The 19,291-nt window shown below is 58.1% G+C and overlaps 1 protein-coding gene across 1 annotated transcript in view; it reads left to right on the top strand.

The window, feature by feature from the left end:
• TFCP2L1 (transcription factor CP2 like 1) overlaps window positions 1-17,761 on the top strand; it is a 54,489-nt gene extending 36,728 nt beyond the window's left edge. The window contains exons 8-15 of the mRNA XM_058301161.2: window positions 2,075-2,166; window positions 3,080-3,128; window positions 3,212-3,305; window positions 6,786-6,876; window positions 7,801-7,904; window positions 10,894-11,036; window positions 14,424-14,475; window positions 15,274-17,761. Coding sequence (XP_058157144.1) covers window positions 2,075-2,166; window positions 3,080-3,128; window positions 3,212-3,305; window positions 6,786-6,876; window positions 7,801-7,904; window positions 10,894-11,036; window positions 14,424-14,475; window positions 15,274-15,320 — 672 coding nt within the window. The 3' untranslated portion in view covers window positions 15,321-17,761. The remainder of the gene's footprint in view (window positions 1-2,074; window positions 2,167-3,079; window positions 3,129-3,211; window positions 3,306-6,785; window positions 6,877-7,800; window positions 7,905-10,893; window positions 11,037-14,423; window positions 14,476-15,273) is intronic.
• Window positions 17,762-19,291: the final 1,530 nt, after the last annotated feature.

Raw genomic sequence — 19,291 nt, 5'->3', positions numbered from 1 at the left:
TTGTCAGCAGCACTGGGAACCTGTGTCTCTCTTTGTTGCATCATCTTGCTGCATCAGCTCTCCGTGTGTGTGGCGCCACTCCTGGGCAGGCTGCGCTCTCTTGGCGCGGGGTGGCTCTTGTTACGGGGCACACCCCTTGCGCATGGGACTCCCCTATACGGGGGATACCCCTGCATGGCATGGCACTCCTTGTGCACATCAGCACTGCGCCTGGGCCAGCTCACCACATGGGTCAGGAGGCCCTGGGTTTGAACCTTGGACCTCCCATGTGGTAGGCGGACACAGTATACATTGAGCCAAGTCCGCTTCCCTCTAATCATAATTTAATCACGCCCAGGTACAGACCAGATTACAAACACCATCCAATACCTGTTTTTGGAGTTTATAACCATATCAAGCTGCTAGAGCACGGGGCGGGGGACGCGGGTGGGTGAGAGCGCTGTGTGTGTGTGCATGGCAAGCCACGTGCAGCGAGCACTCGGCAGCAGGCCTGCTGGAGGCGCGCCTTGTGGCACAGCGAGATGCACTCTGTGTCCTGACTTGGGTGGTAGTGGGGGCACCGAAGACCCTGCCCCATACTTGGCCCCGGTGTGGCATCACCTGCTGGGCCAGTGTCTCCCCACTGCCCCCTGCCCCCTTTCTTCTCGCCCCCGCACCTTTTAAGCCCCTTTCTTTATCTGGGGGAGCCTTGGCCTCTCCTTGGACGCCATCTTCCTGGCAGGGGCAGTGTCTTAGCCTCCCAGGCACTGGGTGGCTGGAAAGTGTGGGCCCCGATTGCCCCCGATTGCCTGCAGGGAGCCCGGAGTCTGCGGGGAGCCCTTCCGGCCTCTCTAGCCCCACTGTCCCTGGCAGCCCTCGAGCGCCCCACTCTGCTTGCTCTCGGTGCCAGCCCGTGGGCCCCGTTCCCCTCCCCTGGGAAGGAGTCGGGTCGTGGTTGCTGGCGCCCAGCCTGAGAGTGGCCTCACGTTCAAGGATCCCAGTTCCACCCAGGGCTGCATCCACGGCGGGGGGCCGAGGCCGGCAGAGGGGTCCTGGCATGCTTCGTGCCCCGCCCATCCAATCCCTCGTCCCAGGGCGGGCGGGGACCCGGCCAGCGACCTTGCGAGCTGGGTGACAGGTGACGGGGTGTGGCGGCTCCCACTTCTATCAGCTCATCAGCTTCCCTCCTCGGTGCAGGATTTAGCACCCACACATTCCAGCCCACGGCCGAGTTAAATATTTACCAGCCCTGTGGCTCGGTGGGCGATAGCAGATCTTCAGGAATGCTTCCAACCGGCCCCCCTCCAAGGAGACACGATTGCACGGAGGGGAAGGAATGAGGTCTGGGTGCCCAGACTTCCTCCAACAGGCAGCACCCCGCCTGCTCCGCTGCCTCTGGGAGATTCCTGTGTGTGTTCATCGTTGGCTTCTGCCCAGGAAGGTTCTGGAGGGCAGCGAGCACATCGTACATGCTTCTCTGCCTGCCTTGCCTTCTGTTATACCTGTAATAAACACACAGAATGTGCTGGTCCTTGTGAAAGGGCCTCCCTCTGTCTGCCGAGGTTCCCAGCAGAGCCCAGATTCAATCTTCAAATAGCTCAGGTGGACTGATGAGTTTTACGGACTGTTCTCTGTTGGGTGGTTGTCTGTGGTCCAGTGCCACCTGTAACATGCATTTACGCAGCACAAAATCTGCTTCTGAGCAACTGGCCTGTTTTGTTTTTCTTCGATTTTCCTGGGGGCCCAGGAGTCATGCGACTCCTTTTGGCTTGGCCACCTGGATGTTTCCCTCTTCAGCTTGGCCACTTGGAAGCTCAAGGAGACAGGTTTCATGCTTCCTTTGCCCGGGCATGACCCACTGAACGTGGGTCTCTCCCCTGCCGTATTTGGTCTCACCTGCGGGGCCCTGGTCATGCTTGCATCCGGCTCGTCGTGGGCACCCGTTCAGCGAGGGCTGGGTGAGGAGGGGCAGTGGCTTCGTGCTTCGACTCCGGTGGGTGCCGGCTTGGGAGGCGCACAGAGCCAGCGCCCGTGCCTCCCTGCCGCCTGCCCCGTGCCAGGGCCGCTGCTCACGCGGCCTGTGCTCTCTCCCCAGTGCTCGCCGTGGCCCGACGCGCCCTACCAGGTGACCAGCGCCCCGTCCCCGAGCTACAACGGCTCCCCCACCAGCTTCGGCCTGGGCGAAGGGTACGTGTGCCCCTCTCCTTTGCGTGCCCTGAGCGATGACGGCCCTGGGTTCCTCCGCCTCTTCGTGGCTCACCGCTGTCGCAGTGGCCGCCGCGCTTCGTGTTTGTGTAGCTTTTTTGTACCTAGAAACGCTTCTAGCAATGTCTGGGGGCAGCTGCCCAGAACCCCCCACCCCCACTCCCTGGCGAGTTAGGCCATGAGGGCCGGTGCGTCCCCCTGTTGGGAAAACTATGGGAATGTTGCCCCAAGCTAGGTGCCAACCGTGGGTGCTTATTCCACCAAGATAATTCCCCGTGGGGTTTTGCTCACCTCCCCGGTGCCATTTGGACAAGCATGTGGCCTGTGGCCCTTAGGTTTGGCCATGGCTTTTCTTTTTATTTTTTAGGATTAATTTATTTATTTCTCCCCACCCCTCGTTGCTTTGCACTTGCTGTCTGCTCTCTGTGTCCATTCATTGTGTGCTCGTCTTCTTTTAAGGAGGCACCGGGAGCTGAACCCGGGACCTCCCAGGTGGGAGGAGGCGCCCGGTGGCCTGAGCCACCTCCGCTCCTGGCTGTGGCTTTTTGAGCTTTGGGTTACCATGAGGCGCGAGGCTGCCTCTGCCTCAGGCCCCCTGGTTGGCTGACCTTCCCCTGGGCTGGGGCTTGGGGTGGAATCGGGGAGGGATTCCGAGCAGAACAAGCAGGTGGAGGACCTCAGGGCTTTGCCTCCCGTCCTCACCAGCGGGCACGTGGGGATTTCGAGGGCTGACACGGTGGCTTCTGGGGTGCAGGACATTCTCGAGGACCCGTTTCCTCTCAACAAGCCCTCTCCCTGATGGGGAGGTCGAGGCACCAGGCCAGGTGGAGGGACGCCCCCCTGCGTCCCCGAAAGCATCTCCTCTCTCCTCACCGCGGGCTCTTTTCCTCTACAGGAACAGCTCGCCGACGCACCCGGTGGAGAGCCTGCCCGTGGGCAGTGACGTAAGTGTTGGCGGCCGTGCTCCCTGGCGCCGGGGCCTGCGGGCCTCCGCGCGGCCCCTCAAGGCCCCTTGTCTCGCCCGCAGCACCTGCTCCCGTCCACCTCCATCCAGGACGCCCAGCAGTGGCTCCACCGCAACCGCTTCTCGCCGTTCTGCAGGCTCTTCGCCAGCTTTTCGGGTGAGCGTCTCCGCAGGGTCCGGACCCCTGGGGCGTCGCCCCCCGGCCCCTGTGGGTTGTGTCTGGAATGGTCGGGGAGCTCACGTTTGCTGACCTCGGGCTACAGGGGCTGGAGAGCTGAGACCTTCCCCCCTGGGTTCGGAGCCGAGGGGGCTGTGAGGACGTGGGAATGGGTGATTTTACCGGGAACCCCCTCACTTCAAGGGGTGGTCTCTGGGGTGCCCGGGAGGGGCCCCTTTAGCCAAGCAGGGTGATGCCTTTCTAGGGGGCTCCCTTACACTTGCCCACCAAAACGCTGCTTGTTGCGCTGTGTGTGAATCACGCCCCGGGCTGGAGGGGAAGCTGGGGCGTCCCCCTCGGAAACGTGCCGATTGTCGCATCAGGCAGAAGCCTGAGCCTGGGCCTTGGGCGCAAAAGTGGCCTGGGCAGCGGGGAGTGGCCATCTAGAGCAGGGTTCTTAGCCTTTTTTATTCCATGGACCCCTTTGCTAGTCAGGTGAATACCATGGACCCTTCCTCGGAATGTCGAAGCAGATAGTTTTACGACACTCAACTAGCATTGGGTCTAATGGCTGCTGTAATTTCTTAGAATGAGTGAGCATAAGCGATTTTTCGTGATAGGCAACAACTATAAGTGATATGAGACGAATACTGCTGTAATTGACCACCTACATTCATAACGTGAAGGAAATGCTAGATTTCAGTTAGAGGTCAGAGAAAATAAAAGAGTTGATTTTTTTCAATTCAAGCTCATGGAGCCCCTAAAATCTTTCCATGGACCCCTGGTTAAGAACTCCTGCTCTTGGGAAGCAGATGTGGCTCAACTGATAGGATGTCTACCTACCACGTGGGAGGTCCAAGGTTCAAACCCAGGGCCTCCTGACTCATGCGATGAGCTGGCCCATGCGCAGTGCTGATGTGCGCAAGGAGTGCCGTGCCACGCAGGGGTGTCCCCTCATAGGGGAGCCCCACGCGCAAGGAGTGCACCCCACAAGGAGAGCCACCCCGTGTGAAAAAAGCACGGCCCACCCAGGAGAGCTGACGCAGCAAGATGACGCAACAAAAAGAGACACAGATTGCTGACAAGAATACAAGCAGACACAGAAGAACACACAGGTGAATGGACACGAGAGCAGACAATGGGGGAGGGGGGTGGAAGGAGTGAGAAATAAATAAAATAAATCTTTAAAAAAAAAAAAACTCCTGCTTAAGAGCCAATGGGAGTCAGCTCCTTGCATTTGGAGTTGACCCAAACTGGAGGAGCTGATTTCTGGAAACCAGGTGGCAGTGGAAGCGAGCCAGCCTCCAGCCCTTCCCCGGACCTGCTGGAGGGTGTGACGAGAGGGGCCCGTCCTGCCTTCGGAGCGGCGGAGGCCGGGGCTGCCCCTCGAGGCGGCTGTCTGCTGGGGAGGCTGGGAGGCTGGGAGGAGGGTAGGAGAGGCTGCCCTTAGACGGGAGGTCCTGAGAGGCAGCAGGCCGCTGAGGCTGGGACGTGGACCGGGCGAGGGCGTGAGTGGAGGAGCTCTTCCCAGCAGTGGGTGCACGGCGGGCGCCTGCCCGGGCTGGTCCTGGGGCCCCGGGGATCGGGGCTGGGGCAGAGGGGAGCAGCGAGCGCCCAGCGGGGACCTTGTGGCCCCTTGGAAGGACGTCGGCCTTCACTGGCAGCCAGCAGGAAGCCACTGCGCTTCCCCACGGCGAGACAGGGAGGCGGGCGCTGGGGCCCTGGGCCACGAGGCCTTGGTCTGTGTTAAGCAGAAGGCCGACACGGTTCTTGCGCCTTGGGGAGTTGGTGCGGGCAGGACCGCGCGACGTCCCTGCGCTCTGAACCAGCAGTGGGTGCCTGTGGAGGCTACGGGCCCTCGCCAGGGCGGTCCCTCCACGTCCTCGTGCCCAGCCTCGGCCCCCGTTCCCACGCTGCGGCCACCTCCCTGTGTTCCCACGCTGCGGCCACCTCCCCGCGTTCCTGCGTGGCTGGCGGCCTGTGCGCCGGGGCTCTGAGGCGCACAGGTGGGTCTGCCCTGGCCGGCGCGTGCACACCCCACAGCAGCAGTGACACCAGGCGCGCGCCCACGTGTTGACCGGGAGTGGATGTCAACGGCGCGCACAGAGCCTTTCTCAACAGCCCCAAACCAGAGGCACCCCCAGCGCCCATCAACAGAGGGGGATGTGCGGCCGGTGGTACGCCCACGATGGGGGGCAGAAAGTAACGAGAGACCAGTTACGGCAATTATAAGAACCGTACGAGTTCATTCTCTCAAGACTGTGGATGTGTTAGAAACCGGTGGCGTCTAACTGCATTTTACCCTCCTCTTAGTGGAATTGACGCTTGAATCGCTGTCGGTTTATGTGCGACTCTGTATGTTTAAATCATAGAACCTATGTTTGCTATCTTCTGTAAAAACTTGGAATAAATGTTACATAAAAAATTGAAACTCAAAAATAGGAATGTGGGACGCTGACTTGGCCCAGTGGTTAGGGCGTCCGCCTACCACATGGGAGGTCCACGGTTCAAACCCCAGGCCTCCCTGACCCGTGTGGAGCTGGCCCATGCGCAGTGCTGATGCGCGCAAGGAGTGCCGTGCCACGCAGGGGTGTCCCCCGCGTAGGGGAGCCCCACGCGCAAGGAGTGCGCCCCGTAAAGAGAGCTGCCCAGTGCTAAGGAAAGTGCAGCCTGCCCAGGAATGGCACCGCACACAAGGAGAGCTGACACAGCAAGATGACGCAACAAAAGAAACACAGATTCCCATGCCGCTGACAACGACAGAAGCGAACAGAAAAGAGAACATGCAGCAAATAGACATAGAGGACAGACAACTGGGGCGGGGGGTAGGGAAATAAATAAAAATAAATCCTTAAAAAAACAAACAAAAGAAAACAAAAATAGGAATGAGAGTGAACGACTACAATCATGTCCAATGCAGATGACCCCCTCAGGCAGAGCTTTGAGGGAGGGAAGCCAGCTGGACATCTCTAGAGCTGAGCAGTGCTGGCAGGAGGCGGGGTAGGGGCTACCCGCGTGGGGTGGCTGGGTGAGGGTCCCCGGCACGCTAGTCATGTACCCCTTGGGCCATGTGCTGAGGCAGAAAGGTGCCAAGCAGCAGTCGGGGCACGGGCCGGTGCGGACGGCGAGGACGTGCGCTTCTGTGAAGGAAGGCTGCCCGGTTGCAGCCCTCGGCTCCTGGCACCCCCCGGCTCCTGGCACCCCCTGGCTCCTGGCACCCCCCGGCTCCTGGCACCCCCCGGCTCCTGGCACCCCCCGGCTCCCGGTACCCCCGGGCTCCCGGCACCCCCCCGGCTCCCGGCACCCCCGGGCCGTGTCCTGACTGGCCCTTCTGCGGTTGCTCTCCGTGGAGTGCCCGACACCCGCTGGGGCTGAGCCCTGGCCCGCGATTTCCCCAGTGCCATGCACGGTCTCCAGGGACCTGGGGCCGCAGCAGCTCCCCTGGGCCCCCGTGACGGGTGCCCCCGCTCTCCCGTCCAGGCGCTGACCTGCTGAAGATGTCCCGAGAGGATCTGGTTCAGATCTGTGGCCCCGCGGACGGCATCCGGCTCTTCAATGCCATCAAAGGCAGGTGGGTGTCAGACTCCCCGGGGAGCTGGGCCCCGGGGGCTCGAGAGGGCCGGACGCACCGGGTGGCTGGGGGCTTCCTGCAGTGAGAGCTTTGCGGAGAGGGGCGCGGGCCAGAGCGAGGGAGGCACTGGGCGAGGTAGCCGGCGGCGGTAGAGCCTGCGGGAGGCCCTGCTCCCCTCTTCATTTGACGGGGCCCATGGCCTCTGGGGCTCGGCCCCTCAGCCGCCCCCCCCTGGTTTCCCTGACACCCTGAGCTGCCTCCTTCCTGTGGGAGCCACAGACTGACGTAGGCTGCTCAGCACCCTGGAGGCGTTTTCCATGTAGACGCTGGCTGGTGCAGCTTCCTGCGATGGTGGAAACGCTGTATCCTCCCCAGCGTGTAGCCACCAGCCACGTGTGGCTGTGGAGCTCTTGAGCTGAGGCTGGCCAACAAAGGAGGGCTGGATTTTATGTCATTTTTATTCATTTACACTTTAAAACTAGCCACATGCGGACAGCACCGCTCTAGAGTGAGATAGACTGGGTCTGAGTCCCAGGTCTGCCTCGTAGCTGCATGGCCGGGGTAAACCTTACCCACTACCAGCCTCAGTTTCCCCATCTGTAAAGTGAAGGCTGGGGATTGAGGGAAGGATGCATGAGCAGTCAGCCCGGGGCCCAGCACGAAGCAAGCTGGAGGGAGCGTGTGCTCCTGTTGGCACCTGGCCGTGCCACCTTGGGGCTCCTGTTCGAAGGCTGGGGGAGATGGGAGGGGTCGTCTTACCCATCCCCCTGCCTCCAGGCAAGGTCCGCCGGGACGGGGCTCTGTGGGCGACCCTGCCTGCCCTTACCCGAAAGGCACCCCGCAGCCTTCTTTGCCTCCGTCCCGTGCTGCTTGCTTCGTGCGTTCTGGAACAAGGCACACGTCCCTGTCCTGTCCCTCCGGCAGGAACGTGAGGCCGAAGATGACCATCTACGTCTGCCAGGAGCTGGAGCAGAGCCGAGCCCCCCTGCAGCAGAAGCGCGACGGCGGCGGGGACAGCGGCCTGTGTGGTGGGTACTGGGGAGCCCCTGAGGGCCGGTTATGGGGGTGACGCGGGCAGGAAGGAAGCCGTGGCAGCCAGCTTCGTCCTTCTGGGAGCATCTCCCCGACTGGGCTCGCTCTGGGGTCACGCACGATGGGTGTCGTGGAACCTCCTCGCGGAACGGAAACTCTTAAGGAGAAAGACGTCTCCCGCAAAGTCTGGGCTTCCTTCCTTCACATCTGGGGAAGGGGGCACACAGAGAGGGGACGTGGCCCTCGGGGCCCCAAAGCCCCTTCTCCGTCGCTCAGCATCCCGAGGGCGGGGGCCATGGGACGCCCGATGGCAGCAGTCCCCGCAGCTTGGACCAGCCCCGGGCTCCCCTGAGCCGTCCCTCTGATTCTCTCTGGCCGGATGAGGGTTCCCATTTGGTCTGGGGCTAAGGAGCCCAGCCGATGGCTCTTGGTCTTGGAGCGCGTGGCTGTGTAGCGTTGTCCGTTTCTAGGAAGTTGGGTGAGGTAGGAGGACACGGGCCCATGAGGGCTGTGAGTCTGATGAGCTGCCCCTGTCTCAACACCTGGGCGGCCAGGTGCTCTGGCTATTGTTTGCAGAGAGAAACAGAGAACAAGCGGGACCACTGCCTGCCTCTCCGGGAGTCCGCCAGCTCCCTAAGGGCGGCCCACTCTTTTTTTTTTTTTTAAGTTTTTTAATTTTATTTTTTAATTTATTTCTCTCCTTTCCCTGCCACCCCAGTTGTCTGCTCTCTGTGTCCATTTACCGTGTGTTCTTCTGTGACTGCTTCTATCCTTACCAGTGGCACCGGGAATCTGTGTTTCTTTGTGTTGCATCACCTTGCTGTGTCAGCTCTCCGTGTGGGCGGCGCCATTCCTGGGCAGGCTGCACTTTCTTTCGTGCTGGGCGGCTCTCCTTACGGGGTGCACTCCTTGCGCGTGGGGCTCCCCTACTTGGGGACATCCCTGCGTGGCACGGCACTCCTTGCGCACATCAGCACTGCGCATGGGCCAGCTCCCCACGGGTCAAGGAGGCCCGGGGTTTGAACCGCCGACCTCCCGTGTGGTAGACGGACGCCCTCACCACTGGGCCAGGTCTGCTTCCCGGCCCACTCTTCTTGAGCACTGCTGCCTGCCCGCAGGACTTTCTGTGAATTCACCCACTTGTTCCTCATGGTCCCCCTGGGAAGTGAGCACCGGGGTGCTTTTTGCTTTGCTGTGGATGAAACCGAGGCACAGGCCGTTGACTGGCCCCACATCACTGCGTTGTGAATGGGGCCGAGCCAGGCCCCAGAGGTCCCGGGCCCCTGGCCCCCGGACGTTCCTCGCGGATGTCCACCTCCCCACCTGTCCTTTGCGGCCTGCAGAGCCCAGAGCCGAGGCCCGCACTGGCCGCGTGTGTGCCTGTGGGGGGCCGTGCTCAGGCCCGCTGCGCCCCGCACCTGGGAGCTGGCCGCGTGTGCGTCCCCGGGTCTCGCTTCCTGGGTCCAGACGCAGGCTCGGGCCTGCCGGAGCCTTTGCTTTTCCAGACGGGCCTGGCGCAACTCCCGAGACGAGGCGGCCCCAGCTCGCCCCGAGCGCGTCTGCGGTCAGCTGGGTGCAGGGAGGGCCAGTGGCCGGAGGTTGCAACCACGCCCACCTGTGCTCCGTCGGCGGATGCGTGTTGCCAGCTGCCCGGTTTGTTTGGGGTGTAAAATCAGAAAAGGGGGAACTGGTTCTGAAAAGCTGAAAAAGAGAAAAGAATGCACGATGAGAATTCTGTTTTAAAAAGGAATCTTCTCGAAAGCGTTCTGGACTCTCAGCTGGCACCAGGACTGAAGGGGAACGCTCCGCGGTCCCACGCTCTCTGAATGGAAATCTCTCCCTGGGAAGATTGACATGGTGGGAAGCTTGGAGAAGCCAGTCTGTTGTGAGGCTGAAATCCGGGGGCTTCTGTCCTTGGAGGAGAGCCTTGGGGTCTGCATTTAGAATATTGGGCCTCTGATGAGGTGTTTTTGAACCAAGGGTTTTTTAATTGCGGGAGAAGTCTGGAAGCCTCTAATTTAATCTTTTTGAGGCTCTCGAGGTACCCCAAAGGTGAGTCATCTCCCCAGCCTCCAGCCTGGCTGGGGTCTGTATAAGGAGGCGCTTCCCCCATCAGAGTCCCCCTTGTCTTCTGACCTGTTGACTACAGGGCACGCTCCCAGCATGTTAAAGTTGGGGGCAGGGAAGAGGGAGAGAGTTGCTAAATTCTGTAAATTGCTTTCTTTATCCTCTGGTCAGGTAGCACTCCACCCCAGGTGGAGGTCACTGGGTCCGGAGCGGGTCCAGCAGTCTACAGTTCACCTAAGAGCCCTGTTTTAGCTTCCTTGGCCGCTCAGGCAAATACTGCGCAACGGGACGGCTTAAACAGTGGGAACTTACTAGCTCGTGGTGTTGAGACTGAAAGAAAGCCCAAATCGAGGTGCCGTCAGGGCGATGCCTTCTTCCCAGAGACTGGCCTTCCGGGCTGGGTGCCGGCGACCCGTCGTGCTGGGCTCCTCGGTCACGTGGCACTGCCCAGGGTGGCCTCTGCGGCCCTCTCTCCTTTCGGGTCCGTTGGCCTCCAGCTTCTGCTTCCCCTGGCTTTCTCCCTCTCCGTCTGATTTTCATTCTGCTCGTGAAGGTCTCCAATAAGATTGAGACCCATCCTGATAGAGGTGGGCTGCACCTTACAGAAGTCACCTCATCAGAGGTCCTCCTCACAGCGGGTTCACAGCTGCAGGAGCGGATTCGATGTAAAAACCTGTGTTTCTGGTGGGCGTCGTGGCTTCAAGCCACCGGGCCGGGAACAAGGGACGGCGCGCCAGCCCCTCCCGGCTGCGTGACTTCTGGACAGGTCCCCAGCACGGCCACACACCCCCAGGCCCGTCGGGGGCCTGTCGCCCTCCCACATGAGTAATCCTTGGGGCGGGGGCCGTTGGCGGCAGGCTGGTGCTGACGTAAGAACGAGGCGCTCGTTCTTCACAGAGGGCCTTCTCCCTCCTCCAGTGTACCATGCCATCTTCTTGGAAGAGCTGACCGCCTTGGAGCTGGTGGAGAAGCTCGCAAACCTGTACAGTATCTCCCCCCAGCACATCCACCGAGTCTACCGGCAGGGGCCCACGGGCATCCATGTGGTCGTCAGCAACGAGGTGAGGGCGGCGCGGGGCCGGGGGGGGGAAGGACGAGGGCCCCCTGACCGGACGTGCCCCTGTGGGATTGGGGGGCCCCTTCAGCATCCGCTCCCGACATCGGCTCCCAACACAGCGAGCACCTGTTCTTCCCACCACCACCTTTCCACGGAGGAGCCAGGAGCCCCAGCTCGCCACCCCCTGGCCCCAGGGAGCTCAGGGTGGGGGCTGCTGGAGTCAGGAGGAGGGTGATGCCCCAGGGTGACCTTGAAGGAGAGGTGAGGGGACAGGGCGTCGGGCGGCGGAGAAGGGCGGCTGGTGGGCAGGAGAGCAGAGCCGTCCTCTGCAGAACGGCCTCCTGCCTGCCGCCCCCCCCCCAGGCCTGCGCAGGGCAGGAGCAGCCCCGACTGGATGGGGTGCTGTGAGCTGTGCCCCGTGATCGGCTCCCGCGATTGGGGGCGGGAGGGGGTGAGTACTAGACGTGCTGACAGTGCTCAAGGTTCCTTGCGAGCTGCCCAGCCCTGATGCTCCTCAGTAGCATTTACTGTGCCCGCCTCCTATCCCGTGTCACAGGTGGGAAACTGAGGCACAGGCTGAGTAGTTGCCCCGGGTCGCACCGCTGGGAAGGGCTGGAGCTGCGGTTGGACCCTGGGCAGTCTAGCTGCAGGGAGCCTCAGCCTCCAAGATATCCAGACCCTCTGGAAACGAAGCCCCTCGAAGCAGAGCTGTGCTGCTGGGAGCAGGGGCGAGGGGCCTGTGCCCCTAGCTCGGCCCCTGCAGCCCCTGAGGCTGTGCCCTACAACTCCAAAAGCCTCCGTGGAGGTAGAAGATTGGAGAGGAAACTGGGCATAAGAATCAAGGCCAGGAGAAGGGGAGAAAATGTGGGTTTGGGAATTGAACCAGTGTCCCCACTGCATACGGCTCCCTAGTAGCTGAGTGACCTTGGGCAAATTGACTTAATGTCCCTAGCCTGTGTCCCCGCTGGGAGAAAGGGGACAAGTACACCCACAGGTACGGGTGTGATGCTGAAAGATAAGACGACACCAAGTCACCGATGGCTGTTGTCCCTGGCAGTGCCCGCGCTGTGTCCTTGTTATTCTGAGAGCACCAGATCTTGTTAGGCTTTAGTGACAGGCTGTAATGATGTAAGGTCACGATTAGGGACAGTCCTGCCACCTGCATTGCAACCATCAGAGCACTTTGATGTCCCTCATTTCACAGGATTTTCATCTCTGCTCAGCACGGTGGCTTCTTCCCCCTCTGACATTAAAAATTCATACCTAGTATAAAAAGTCAGGCGCTATAGAACAGCAGAAGGCAACTGTGAAAGAGCCTGCCGTGCACCACTCTTTTCCCAGGGGAGTTTCCCTAGCAGGTTTTGTGGTCATCCTGCCAGAGTTTTTTCTTGTGTGCGTGTGTGTGCAGGCGTGGGTTTTTAAAACATACACCGACGATCAGGCTGTATATTTATCTGCAGCTTTGTAATTGTCACCAAACGCTGGATTCCCTCAAGGTCATTTTTTTTTTTTAACTCCCATTTTTATGGATAAGGAAAATGAAGCCCCAAAGAAATCCCTGCCTGGAGCTTGTTACAGAATAACCGAGAAGCTTGGACAGTGGTCTTGGCACAGGAGACCTGCCACTTCTTACGTAGACGGGAGCCCTCTGCTCTCACGGTGTGTGAAGGAAGCTACTTCCCTGGGCTGCCCGTGCCCCGAAGAGGAGGCGGCTCGGCAAGGAGGCCGAGGACGGAGCTCAGAGCCCCTCTGGGCGGAAGGAGGCGCTTCTTACTTCCCAGAGCCTCCTTGCCTCTTGGCCCTGAGTCCGCTGGAAACCCTTGGTCCCTGGTGGCCCTGAGTGCTGCGGGCAGCGTGGCCAGCGCCGAGCCGGCCCCTGGGTGCAAGGGCACCTCGTTCAACAAGGCAGTTACTGATTAAGCCCCGCTCCGGCGGCCGGGCTCGGGGCCGGCCAGCAGTAGGGAAGAAATGTACTTCACGCTCGACCGGGTCCCGTGGGGGGGGCCAGGGGCCGGCGGGGTGGGGGTGTGGGCTGGCGGGTTGCAGGATTTGGGGCAGTAAGCCAGAGCAGGCGAAAAGATTGGGGTTTGCACCTTTAAATCCGGGCAGGGCCTTTGCTGACACGTTGGCCAGTGTGTGTGCGTTGTGTGTATTTTTAATATTCTTTGTGTTGCCAACTATAGCATGCGTATGCAAAAGAATATATTTGTATATTTTAAAGAATGTTTACGTACCTCTATAGCTGCACTCCCGCTAAGAAATAGGATGTTAATCTATGTCTTAGTCCTTTGGGCTAAACCATATCTACCCTGCTCCCTACCTTCAGGTAACCTGTTAGTCTGCACTTTGCGTTCTCCGCTCCACGTTTGCCCTTCTCATCTTACTTAATGCATGTGCGCGTACGTAATATTTATACACATACACCCGCATATATATAAGTGTGCTTCTAAACAATGCAGCCTTTCATTTCACCCAGCTTAGGCCTTCATACAAATGGAATACTTGAATGTATTCTTCTGTGACTTCCTTCTTTTGAGGGTTTTGTCACTGCTCGTGGGGTTAGTTCACCACCGTGCACGGGCTCTTCTTTGGGCCGACCTTGGGGAGGTTTCTAGCACACCGCTGTTGCAGTGCCTCCTTTGCCTTCCCCAGCGTGTTCCACAGGGCACGTGTGCAGGCGTTCCTCTGCACCGCGCCCTGCCTGTCCTCGCGGGGTCACGGAGACGGGTCCCCCACGCGGGCAGGCACGTTTCCACCCCACCTGTTGTGGATGCCACTTCCCTGGGCAGTGTTGCTGTTGTCCGATGGAAAAGTCTTGCCAGTTATGTTTTTATAACAGCAGCAGTGCCTTTTTACAGACAGGAGGCAAAAGGGTGGACGTGTCTGCTGGGTCGTTACAGTGAGAACTGCAGAGCGGTGGCTGCGGTGAGCTCCCTGCGCCTGGGTAGACCCCGGACGGGGCAGGTCTATTGCTGCTCCGTCCTCTTGGCATCATCTGATAGGCACGTCCGACTCACCACCAAGGTTTTTTGTTCATTTTGGTGTCTTATCTGTTGCCGTGACATAAACGCTATGCACTCCTGGAACATGCCCTTTGTGCCCATTAGAGGATACAGGGAATAGGAAAAAGCAAAAATCAAACCAAACCGAGACCCCTTCCCCCCGCCTGTAGCCCCATATGAAAATGTAGCATCTTGACCCCAGGCTCTTTTCTTTCCTGGTCAGGCCTGTGCTATGTAGACGTGCAGGGGCGTCGTGCTGTATTTGCATCGTCCCTACCTCGTGGATCTTGTAGCGGGGGCTCGTCTGTGGTCGTCCCGGCTCCTGGCAGCGTGACGGGGCCGTGCTGCGTGTTTTGCGTTAGGTCCTCACTCTTCTTTCTGCCTTTCAGATGGTGCAGAATTTCCAGGATGAATCTTGTTTTATCCTCAGCACGTTAAAAGGTAAAGTCCCGCCTGCCCCATCTTCATTTGACCCCTGGCTGAGTCCTGTGTGGTTGGGGCCACTCGAGAGAGTGTTCCCTTGGGGATGTGTTCTGGGGGAAAAGAAAACCGAGGCTCCCCAGGCAACCCAGCGCTAGAAACGGCTGTTGAGTGAGACTGGCCCCCAGATCACATGGTAAAGGAGATCCTGGGCTAGTCAAGGTGCTCTCTGTGGACCCGGGTTTGAGTTCTTCTCAAGTGGGGATCCTCCAAGAAGCTCAAAGCAGCTGAGTCTGGAGGCAGAGGAGGGGGAATTGGGGGGGGGGGCTGGGATGCGGGGATCCCGGACAGGTGTACTTTTGACAGGGGTGCCGGCCTGCCCACGCTCTCCCAGAGAATGAGCTTATGTGCCAGGAGCAGGTGGAGAATGGAAAGACTGGGGGACAGACGGGGTCCATCAGAATTCAGGCCCGCTGACGGGGCCGTGGACCCTGGCCCAGAAACGGGACCCTTTGCCCTCTCGCCTTGTGGATCCGGCCGTCGGGTGCGTGCGGAGGCCGAGACGTGCCCCCGCGAGCCAGTGTGTCCAAAGCCTCCGTGGACGGTCTGAGGATGGATGGGCCCCTTGTAGAAGACGCCCAAGCGTGGGTGGCCGTCCCTGCTTGTGGCAGCCACGCCTTGCCACGCACAGCCTTACTGAGTGACCGGTATTCACAGCGGGGTTTCTACGAGTGCAGTCACAGCACATCCTCGGGGGTCCCCAGATGCCGTGGCGGCAAGGCTCCTTCCTCTAAGGGGCCCGGCGTTTCTCTTTTGCAGCGGAGAGCAACGACGGCTACCACATCATCCTGAAATGCGGGCTCTGAGCTGAAGTGGACGTGCGGCGGCCTCCGACTCCCAGCCCTCAGGACCCCCTTGGATGTAGAAGCTGCAGCGCTGCGACGCGCGGCCAGGCGAGGCCATCCACGGCGGTCCCGGGCCCCCCGGCAGCAGAGCCCGTGCTCTCAGCCGCCGGCGTGCAGAAAGCCAGCGCCCCTCTCTCCCTCCCTCCTGCCCCAGCTTTGAACAGTCCCTTGTTCCCTTGTTCTCTGTCCCAGCCCTGAGGTTTTAAAGAGGCGAGCAGGGGAGGGCCTTCTTTGAACCCTGCCCCCTTGTCGGAGGCTAGCTCGTTGGGTAGCGTGGCGCCACGTGTGCAGGCGCTCTGACCACGCCTTCGCCTCACCTTGAACTTCAGCTTCTCGCTGGTACCTGGCCCCATGGCCAGGTGCTGGCTGGGCGGTGGCGATGCCACCTGTCTGCTGTCTTCGTGTGTGTCCCCCTTCCCGGGGTCCCTGGTGAGCGTCTGCTTCCCCTTCTTTTGGATGGACGGATGGGCCTCTGCCTCTTTCACCTTTACCTTGTTTCTAAGGATTTGCTCCTGCGAAGAGCAGAGGTGGGCTCAGAGCTCTGTGTTGGCGTGGTAGACGCCACAATGTATGTGGAGGACCCACCACACATGCTAGCTCCGAGGGCCCTCGGGGCAGAGAATGGCCCTTTTCAGGCACGTTCTCACAAGTAGAAGAGGAATGAGAACCACGAGCTACTGGTGTAGTATTTTCTAAACAATCAAGGGTAAGGAATCAGGAGCATCCCGCGAATGATCAGATGACTTTGACCTTCATAGCGCACGCTCTGCTTGCCCTGGAATTAAAACCGTGCTTTCCGTTGGTCTCCCACCACTGCTAAGTCACCGAGCTCCCTGGGGACCTTGTTCTCTGTGAGTGCCCGCCGCTGAGATGTTGATCTTCTTTTCATCTGGAGGAGGTGGTGGGTTTGGGTATTTGCCTGCACGGGGTCTTGGATTACCTTTCGCAGTGGCTGGCTGCAGGGCTCCTCGGCCATCGGCCCAGGAGCTGGCCTTGACCTTGCTTCTGGTTCCCCGCCTCCAGGGGTCTCTGTTGGCCCACGGCTTCAACTCTGCAAACTCAGGTCCTCCTCCAAAGCCCGGCGAACCTGGGGGCCGCCGGGGTGGTTGGTAGAGCACTTGACTCCGAGGTTAACGCAACGGGGTAGACCTGTTTTACAGATGGGGAAACTGAGGCCCAGGTGGGCAAAGCCACCTATGTGACATCATATGGGGATTTATCGCACCAGGACACTGGTGAGAGTGGAAGGGGGCTCTACCAAGAATTAGGCTGGAATGACGGGTGGTGGTACTGCAGCAGAGGGACAGGCCCTGACTCTCCTGTGTGTCTTGGGGAGGGATGAGGTGGGATAACAGCTTTATTGAGAGAGAATTCACATACTACACAATTCACCCATTTAAAGTGTACAATTCTGTAGTTTTCAGTATAGTCACAAAATTGTCCAACCATCACCACTATCAATTTTAGGACATTTTTATCAACCCCAAGAGAAACCCCATAGCTTTTAGCCATTAACCACTCCCAAACCTCCTAGTCCTAGACAACCATAGATAATGCTTTCTGTCTACAAATGGGCTTATCCTGGGTATTTCAGACTCATACAATATGTGTGATTATACATCATGTCCATCATTGGTACCTTTTGTGGTAGCTGCACTGGGTGTGGGGTTTTTAAAGTTCATCCATGGCATTTCGTGCATCAGTACTTCATTTTTATTTCTGAATAATACTCCATGGTATGGGCAGACCACATTTTGCTTATTCTTTCATTAGTTGGTGGGAATTTTGGGTGGTTTTTTCCCACTTGTGGCTATTATGAACAATGCTGCTATGAATATTTGAACAAGTTTCTGTGTGTGTGTGTGTATTTTCACTTCTCTTGGAAATAATCCTAGGAGTACAGTGGCTGGGTCATGGGAAATCTGGATGTTTAACTTTTGAGAATTGCCAGATTTTTGCCAAGTGGCTGCACCGTTTTGTATTCCCACCAGTCTGTGAGGTTCCAGTGGCTTCACATCCTTGTCAACACTTGCTATTGTCTGTCTTTGGTTCTAGCCATCTTAACGGGTGTGAGGTGGCTTCTCATTCTGATTGTGATTTGTATTCCTTAATGACTGATGATACTGAGCATCTCTTCTTGTGCTTATTGGCCACTTGTGCTTATTGTCCATTTGTATATCTTCTTTGGAGAGAAGTCTATTTAGACCCTTGGTCCATTTTTAATTAGGTTATTTGTGTTTTTATTATAGAGTTATAAGTGTTCCTTTATAATTTAGATACAAGACTCTATCAGATGTATGATTTGCAAATATATTTGCTGCTCCTGTCCTTTCACTTTCTTGGTAGTGTCCTTTGAAGCACAAACATTGTAAATTCTCATTAAAATTATGTGTTTATTTTTATTTTGGTTGCCTTTCTTGGTAGTGTTCTTTAGAGCACAAACACTTTTAATTTTGATTAAATTAGATACAAGACTCTATCAGATGTATGATTTGCAAATATATTTGCTGCTCCTGTCCTTTCACTTTCTTGGTAGTGTCCTTTGAAGCACAAACATTGTAAATTCTCATTAAAATTATGTGTTTATTTTTATTTTGGTTGCCTTTCTTGGTAGTGTTCTTTAGAGCACAAACACTTTTAATTTTGATTAAAATTTTGAGCCTATTTTTATTTTCATTGCTTATGCTTTTGAAGTCATTTCTAAGAAATCATTGCCTAGTCCAAAGTCAAGATTTCCTGTGTTTTCTCGGAGAGTTTTAGCTCTTCCATTTAGGTCTTTGATCTGTTTAACTTTTCTAGCTATAGAGGTAGGGTCCAATTCCACTCTTTTGCATGTGGATATCCAGCTATCCAAGCACCATTTGCTTTCCCATGGAATTGTCCTGGCATCCTGTTAAGGCCCCTGGCTTTACTGAGCCTGGCATATCGTGCTGCCATGGGAAGCTCTCTCTTCTTCCTCCGCCCTGTTCAGCTCCGCGTTCTTGCAGCTGGCTCCCCTCACCCTGTTTGACTGATGCCGGGTCAGATCACCACCTGACATTCACGGTCTGTCTTGGTGCGTGTTCCAGCTCCCCCGACCGCTCCCGGGGGAGGGCCAGAACCAGTCATTTCCTTTATTGACTATGAGGAAACTGCGTCCCAAAGAAGAGGAATGATTTACCCAAGGTCACAGCCCCTTTGTGGCAGAGCCAAGGGTGGACCTGCGGTCTCCCAACTTGCAGCCTCTTGAGAAGGGACTCCACTAGCAGGCAATGGCAGGCTCGATTCCCAACAGAGCAACGCGGTGGACTGACATTTTCATATCGGTTCTGAAGAGCGTCTAGTACAGGTGTGGCACCTTGGCTGTTGGTGGAGTCTTCAGCTCTGGCACCGCCCGCTGCAGTCTGCCCTCCTTACCTTCTGATGGTTAAAGGTAAAGCTTGCAGCGTGACTCTCTCCATTTATGTGTGCTGCCTGGTGCAGTTACAAAGGAGCAGCAAATTATAAATACCCCGCAAGAGTGTGCTTGTTAATTGGGTACCAGATAGCTCCCTCCAACTCTGCTCAGTTCACAGCTTGCCCTCTCCACAGGAGTCAGAAGAGCCCAAAAGGCATGTTTCAGTTTTTGCTTCATTAAAGTACAGGAAAGCTGTGTCTCTTCCCGCTCCTGTTTGTCTTCACTGTGAGCTCTGGGTCTGGGGGCCTGGACGTGCTGAGGAGGCCAGCCCCACCCAGGGCTGCTCCCCACCCCCCAAGTCCCAGGCTGTGGCTTCTGGGTAGCAGCAGCTTTGTGAAGCGAGGCCCGGAGATCAGGTGTGTGCCCCGGCCGCCGACTTGAGAGATCAGGCGTGTGCCCCGGCTGCCGGCTTGAGAGATCAGGCGTGTGCCCAGGCCGCCGGCTTGAGAGATCAGGCATGTGCCCCGGCCGCCGGCTTGAGAGGTCAGGCGTGTGC

The sequence above is a fragment of the Dasypus novemcinctus genome, chromosome 7 (assembly GCF_030445035.2).
Source record: "Dasypus novemcinctus isolate mDasNov1 chromosome 7, mDasNov1.1.hap2, whole genome shotgun sequence".
NCBI lineage: Eukaryota > Metazoa > Chordata > Mammalia > Cingulata > Dasypodidae > Dasypus > Dasypus novemcinctus.
This window is presented reverse-complemented; position numbering and strand designations above follow the sequence as displayed.